At 37.1% G+C, this 7796-nt stretch overlaps 1 protein-coding gene across 1 annotated transcript; it reads right to left on the minus strand.

The window, feature by feature from the left end:
- Positions 1-1137: 1137 nt before the first annotated feature.
- On the minus strand, positions 1138-6906 carry LOC113283365. The gene is made up of 8 exons (XM_026532597.1): positions 6721-6906; positions 5314-5378; positions 4653-4806; positions 4491-4567; positions 3582-4085; positions 3256-3468; positions 2783-2956; positions 1138-1614 (listed from the first exon to the last, which is right to left on the minus strand). Exons 2-8 carry the CDS (start codon positions 5365-5367, stop codon positions 1474-1476), a joined length of 1317 nt encoding a protein of 438 aa, XP_026388382.1. The 5' UTR covers positions 5368-5378; positions 6721-6906; the 3' UTR covers positions 1138-1473.
- Positions 6907-7796: the final 890 nt, after the last annotated feature.

The raw sequence follows: 7796 nt of genomic DNA on the forward strand, positions 1-7796 counted from the left end.
GAAAATGGCCAGTTTGCACCAACTCCTGATTTATCTGAAGATGAAGCCGAATCAACAAGTAGTCAGGTAATAAATAGTGCTGCACTGGGGCAAGAGGAAGTGCAACAGAAGTATCCTGCTTGAAATAACAAGAAAATGAAGAAACCCATCTTCACTGTTGATGGCAAGCCGCTTTTGGATGGAGATCTGTTTTGGAGAACCTCTCAAGCTATTGGAGCCGATTATCGTCAGATGCCTTTTGGCACTTCAGCCTATAACAACCCATATTGGAATGGTATGCAGCTGGGAATGGATGGGTTTATGACTCCCTATAATGGTTACATGGGTTATGCAGCTGGTCCTTATGGAGGAATTTTCCCTCAAAATCAAAACCCCTTTGGTGGCTGTTCAGGGGATGTTTTTCCATGTGCTCCATCTCAGACGAAAAAGAGGAGCAGAGTTACACCATGTCGTGGGAATGAATGGAGTCGCATCGATGCTGAGAATGAAGAGAGGAATTTTAAGAAGAAACAACCATCGTACACGTCTTCTGTTCCGTGCTACACAAATTAGGAGACGAAGCTGTTCAACATGTTGCAGAATCAGAGAAGAACGTAAATATTCGACATAGCCTTTGTAGTTTGTATCTGTCTTGTATATGTACCTGGATGGATTACACATTTTAGTGAAATGAATAAAAAAATTTAACCAAAATCGAATTTTGAGTTTGTTGTTTGATTCTACTAGTTTACATGTCCAAAATTCAAACGCATAATTTAGATTTTCAAAAGTCGGACACTAACACCATACTTAAACTAGGTAAGCTTTCATATGAGACGCCAACAAAATAAAAGAGCTTCAAAAGTTCAAGTCCTCCTCATTTACACACCTGAACTCTGTATAAGTTAGAACCAAATATTTGAAAGATGCTGGAGAATGTTCGATTACTTTAGATTAGGCAATTGCAAAATATTAGTCCTAGCGAAGGGTGAAGTAAACAATGGTCTGTAATGTCAACACAGTTGTGCAGGGATAACTTGTGCTACATACTTAAACCAGGGATACAAGGATGTTAATACACCAAATTACAAGAACCAACTTTCAAGTTTCAACCCAGTGAAAACCCGAAATTCATTTTAATCACACATAAAGACCAAGTGGAAAATCTGATTTGGATCTTTTTACTGCAATTCAGACAATATTAAAGTCTAGATCCTCCTGTGCAAAACTTTCAGTAACTTGAAACTAAAATCATCAACTTACAAAGGGCTCTCTGCTGAAACTCAGAAGACGCAAATTAGAAAAAGAAACAAAAAGCAAGTTGTTCACTCCTAAATTCTAAAATTAAGACAACAGAAATACCAAAACCCACATCTGCTATCTAGAGAGTATGTGAGTGCAGAATGTCTTGTTAGCTGCAATGATACAATTTAGCCAGCATAACAGTATGCGTATTCAATTCAAATTAAGCTGTAGATAAGAGGCCAGAGCACTTCATCGAACTATTTTCGACGGAAGGGGATTGAGCGACATGTTCTTGGTGAGCTCAATGAGTGAAGCAGTCTTGGCATCAGTCGCAATCTGACCCTTGATTGATGCTTCATCAATCTTCTTTACACCTGCTTCCAAATGCTTCTGCAAAAGCAAATACACACATCAGGTTTTGGTATACATGTACAGAACAGGTCTCTAATTACAAGTGCAACATAATCAGTACTGTAAATAATGGCAACAAAGAAAGGTTATGCCTAGCATGGTATTCGAGGAATCCCCACACTTATAAGCTACTCCTGTTAAGACAAGTTTATGCCTAGCATGGTATTCGAGGACAAGCTTACACCTAGCATGGTATTTGAGGACAAGTTTACCCGAGTTAGCTATTATCCACGTATGTTACTCCGTAACAGACGGGACTGGGCACTAAATAATAGCAAGATTTTCTCATCTTTTACAGAGTAGCATATGTTTCTTCAAGAGTTTCGATAAGGTCGCTGGAAAACCAACATTTTCACGAGTGTCCACTAGGTGTCAGGCTTGTAAATAGTAACTATAATATATCATTCTAATCTTGTTTGGACTCAGATCATACAAGAACACTAACACACACCGCTCGGATGGGCAAGAGTTGCACAAGGCTCCCAGATGCATGCCGTCAGATGATCTTGAGTTTCCTGTGGTGAATTTATCACACAAATCACGAGGTCATCTAAACAGCACGTACCAGGGGACACAGTGCCCTCGGTAACAAAAGTTGTGCACTAGGTAAGCCAAATTAGTGGGCTAGACAGGAGCCAGAAATACAGAGCAGACCCACTAAATTTCGATACGCTTTATATCCCAAAGTGGACATTTCTTGATTTCAACTTGAAAACATTAAAACTGATTAAAGGTCAAGCATAGCTAATATCAACATAAAAAAGCTTTTGAAATCTTTGGTTGATGTTAGAAGCTTTTCCCTAAAATCAACTCCTTTTTTTTCCAGGTCTAATAAAGAAGTTTGAAGAGAGAAGCTGCTGGTTTTATTTTACCAATCAAGTTGTATGCATCAAGAAATTCTAAATTCAGAAAACATTTCAATATATTATAGGTACCAACTTCTACCCCTTCCCTCTCTATTTAGTGATAACCTGGCTCTCAATTAGGCTCAAAACCCAAGAACTAGAACATATTTTGGCTAATATGCACGAAAGATTAGATTTAGTTTTTAGAGAACTTTCGAATGGTAGGCATCCTTTCTAAAACCTGTCTGGGTGAATCAATAAACAGAAGGGGAAAAAATATAGATTGAGATTAAGGTAATTACTGAAAACTCTTTCTTTCTGTCGATCTCCTCTTGTGAAAGAGCAGCTTTACTAGTTCTCCTGGCAAGAAGTGCCTTCTCCCTGTCTTCGTAGAAGTTAAAATCATCTAGCATGCATGTTTTTGTAGAGAAACTCTTGAAAATGGTCAGCATTTCTGAACCTTGCTTCACTCCAATCTGAAACCCAAAAGCTTATCTCTATTATAATCATACATGTAATTCTTTCATCCCAAAGAAACTCATAATCATACATGTAATTCTTTAATCCCAAAGAAACTCAAAGAAAAGAAATGCTATGGTGAGCAGGGCACATATGCAACTAGCATAAACATTTCAACATGCAAAGCATCAATTAATTAAAGAGTAAAAAAGGAAAAAGAAAAGAACACTATGGAATTTATCCCATAGCAACAAATTCTATTCCCCTGAACTCATAAAAAAATACTTTCTAAAGAAAGTCCACAAAGATGAATTACCTCCTGAGTATCCCTGCTATTGGTCACAGGCTTGTTGTCATTGTTTTCAAGTATGATATGTCGCAATTGGACATTAGGAACATCTTTAACTATGTGCCATTGGACTGAAAAGACGCCATTCCACTTGTCTTGCTGCCAAAAGTCCATATCCTTCTTGAAATCAACTTGCCCAGTCATCTCAGCTAGGCCAACAAACTGCCCGCTCCCATTTACCTAAAATTACAGTAAAAAGCTCACTTATCATCTGATGGATAATGATAAAAATAATAAGCAGGAGTCCACTACCAAAAGTTCCTGTAAGGTATGAAGGTTAGTTTTATACTCACTGAGAAGAAGAGAAAGATGGGAGACCTTTTGCACATCTCTCCAGATTTCGTCTCTGCCTCTCGGAATGCCGCATCCAGCTTCCTGTTGCCATTTGCTGTACTAGTCCACACACCATACTTGATACTTTTGTGAATATCATCTTCACTATAGGACTTTATTACAAAGAACTTTGCATTTTCGTAATCTGTCTGGAACTCTGGAAGGTTATATTTGTCTTTGTGAGCTGCAGGGGTTAACTGGTCTTTCTCAGCTGATGAGATCACTCGACGAGCCCTAGGACCACGGTTTAGCTCACTAGAGGCTTCAAATTCCCCATTCCTATTAAACCTCTCTCGAGATCTATATCTGTCGTTGCCAACCCAGTTTCTGGCATTTTGCCTGTAGTACATGTAACCATTATTTGGAAATAGCCCTTGCTGATTAGAGAATGCAGCATACTTCCCCATTGGATAGCAACCTTTCGCGAATGCAGAAGATCGATAATCAATCCCCAACTGTGGAACCTGAAAGATACAGTGAACATATTTACGTTAATATTGTAAATTAACCATCTCACCACCCTAAAAAAAATAACACATCCAGATTTAGGTGATCTAATAGAAGCCTTGAGCTGATCTAGATAGGCAAACACAGTTTTAGACTGCTTGACTTATCCTGAAGAAGCAACATAAGCTGGCTGCCCCAAATCCATCAAAATAGAGTAGGATATGCAATACGTCCAGACACGTATAGTATCTGAACTACCATCAATATGAATAGAGCAGTTCAAGACAGAAAAGGTCGGAATAACAGATACTCAAGAAGCCTCCTAGCTTTAAGTCACAAGGATTGAATAACAGAACTTAATCTGATAACCAACTTAATACAAACAGATAGAATTAAAAGGTCAACAAGCCGAATAAACTCACCGAGTATGGAATCTCTGATCCATCACCTGCGTGAAAATAATGACGATCATCCCATTCAGGATATGAACCATCATATCCTGCAAGAATAATTGCACAAAATGTAAATAAATAAACGACGAACATCATATTCCAAGACAAGATGTACATTTTTGAACAACTAACCTGGATAATAGTAACCATAGCAACTGGTTGGATAGTATAAACTGTGCTCTGTAGCTGGTACTTGATTAACCCCTCCTTTCAAGTCAGAATTACCATAACGTGACGAGGATATGGAAGAACTGAAATTGTTTTTGCTTCCATCTTTCCCAGAAACCTGAGACAAAAACAAATGGGTATCAGAATACCAGGCATGTATCAGCAATAAGGTAATGCCAAAAGTTTTATAAGCATTAGGCACACCAAAGGCGTCAGATATTAACACCAAGTGTCGGACACAAACTTTATTTCACAGAGCTTGTCACATCCACTGAAGGAATGATCTACTTCTTGAATCCTATGGAGAAGCAGTGTACCTTATATGTTCAAGGTGGCATGCCCAAACGATCTTGGGTATTATTGGAAAATTAGGGTTAATAACTAGACCGAATTTCCCCGGCGTAACCAAAAGTAAAAGGTAATTAAGATGGTCATTTCCATTTTGTAACAGTACCATATAATTTGCCTTGTTTCTCATTTTGAGTGTTATGTGTAGAATTAAGTGCAGTTTCTGCATGAATGATAAGAATATCATTCCCTATTCCTTGGAGGTTTAAGAGTTGCAAATTTTAGCCAATCCTTTCTAGGTGTAAAATGAGACATATATAACAATTCTGACACGTACCACATTTTGATTAGACAAACTAGCAACCGAAGCTGATTTCAATCCTGTATCCATCTCCTCCTTCACTGAATAAACATTTTAAGACCACAATTAGCAATCACTCCATAAACTATTAACATCTTAAACTAGCACTGACAACAGAACCCGAATTTCATGGTTCAAGATCAAACTAATTTTCATTTCGATTTCACCATTGTCCAAAATCAGATACCAAATACACAGCAGATAAATGGACTGTTATATTACACACTTATTGGTCAATAAAAAAGGAAAATTTACTGCCAATCCCACCATATCCTTTTCAGTTAAACTCATCAAAAACAAGAAACATTAATGAGCTTCACTTCAAACAAAAAAAAGAATCACAATCACATGTAAACAAAACAACAAAAAACACACGGCAAAAAGTCAAGCTTCAGCTTCCTATGACCCACAAACAAATGATCGTGTGTGTTCATCTAACCTTCAAAACAGATTAAGCTACAGCAAAATACGAGTTTTTCATAGATAAGGTTTCAATTACGACTTCACAAAGATGTGCAGAAACTACACCAAACAGCAAGAGATGCAATTCCACTCCCAAATCCAACATACAGATTTCTAGATATACACTTTGTATCAGAGCTGCGCATATGACATATATAGATATGATAACAAAGTAACAGACGACCAACAATTATAAATTCCCTATCTTTTTTTCTCCATCAATAAGTAGCTGCTGTAATTACTAGAACCCCAACTCCAACAACAAATCAGACTTAAGAAAGTGAGGACATGTAACAATAAAATCAAGTACGGAATAACTGTAGCTACCTATTTCAAAATCCAACAGCATTTTTCAACCCTAATTTCAAAATCCAACAGCGTTTTTCCTCAAAAAACAATAACAATAGTATGTTAGACCAACAATAACAAAACACTAAGATACTCAGCTCTTGAACGCTACACGTAATTAGCTTTTTAAAAGCATAAATCAACTAAAAACAAGATTCTTCCCTTCAGGTGATAGTGAAGCAGGACAAGATTCTTTCAAAGAAGAAATTTCCGAATCATTCAAAAGTAATAACCAAAAAAAAGCAACCATAAACCCTAATTTCCCCTAAAAAAAGATAAACTTTTTCCGAACAAATCACACTTTTTCTTTCTTTTATTCTCCAAAAATTTCACTCTTAACCAAAGAATCTAAAGAAATCATAACATACATATTCTTAAGAAAAGCTAATAAATTATTACAAGTTACAACACAAGAACCAGCTAAAAGAACCCATTAAACATCAGATGTTAACACAAACAACCCATATATCGATTTCCTCAGTTCATAAAGAAAAACAAATCAAGATCTCCAACTACTTCCTCCATGAAACTCAGCTCAAAAAGAAAAAAATACTAGAAAGAGAGAGAACCCACCTTAAAACCCTAAAAACTGCTACAGATCTGGATTAAAAACGACCAAATATCAAGCAAAATTTCAGCAGCTTTTCAAGGAGAAAACCTAGCAGGACAGAAATGAAAGGAAGGAAGGAAAGAAAGAGAGAAGAAGAGAAAAGAAAAAGAAAAAGAAGCCTAGAGACTGCTACCGAGGGTTTCAAGAGAGAAACACTTGAACCCTTAAATAGATCCAATGGTTGTGAACGATTTCAACATTTTATTGGACCGTCAGATTAAAGATCTTAAATTCTATTGATTAAATATGGTTGCCTCGAATCGTGCGAAATAATGGTTCTTAAGGCGGTAAAATTACGTGGATTCAAAAAGAATCATCTAAATAAATTGAGGGTACTTTAGACATTTGGTCATAGATTCGGTGCTTTTGGTCATATTGTGAATCGGCTCCTTGAGTTTTGTCTTCTTTTCGTTACCAATCCCTTGATGACGGCCACGAAACTTTAGGGCACATGCCAAAATTCTATAATCTCCGGGCTTGGGTTCATGGGAGAGTTGGGCATGGTTGCATTTTTAAAAGAAATCCACTAAATAATGGGTTGCCTGTGGTTCAAAGTGCAAAAATTCATTGGACACTCGCATCCGCTAGAATTAAGGGCAAATAGGAGATCCATTAAATACGTGATTTATAAAGGGATATATCATAACCTACTAGGGGATGATACCATCTATATTATAAAGGACAATGGTGTTTTCCTACATCGATGATTATCTATATTTTGAATATATAAAGGATGGCCCAAATTTCACCACAGGTGTGTTTTATCCGTTAGATGGAGATCCACGTTTTGGGTATATAAAACACGGCCCAGATCGCAGCACATGTTCTTACACTCAAATCACACTCCCACCCTCCCTGATTTTTTCTCATTCGTCCTCATTATTTCATTCAAAGCTGGTGGAGCGTTTCAAATTTTTCGGTCATCAACGTAAATCAATTTCATTTATTATAAACCCTAACTATCCCCCAGCTTCTTCATCGCCTGTTTATTTTCGCTGTTGTATAAAGTTGAAGCTCTTCATAATCCAATTTCTAGGGT

This window comes from Papaver somniferum, chromosome 5 (assembly GCF_003573695.1).
Source record: "Papaver somniferum cultivar HN1 chromosome 5, ASM357369v1, whole genome shotgun sequence".
NCBI classification, from domain to species: Eukaryota; Viridiplantae; Streptophyta; class Magnoliopsida; order Ranunculales; family Papaveraceae; genus Papaver; species Papaver somniferum.

Excerpts from the sequence above, each read along its gene's own strand:
- LOC113283365 (XM_026532597.1), bottom strand. The coding sequence starts at position 5,367 with ATGGATACAGGATTGAAATCAGCTTCGGTTGCTAGTTTGTCTAATCAA. Across the intron at positions 4,807-5,313 it reads GTTTGTCTAATCAAAATGTG|GTTTCTGGGAAAGATGGAAG; the intron begins GTACGTGTCAGA and ends TTTTTGTCTCAG. Across the intron at positions 2,957-3,255 it reads ATAGCAGGGATACTCAGGAG|ATTGGAGTGAAGCAAGGTTC; the intron begins GTAATTCATCTT and ends TTTGGGTTTCAG.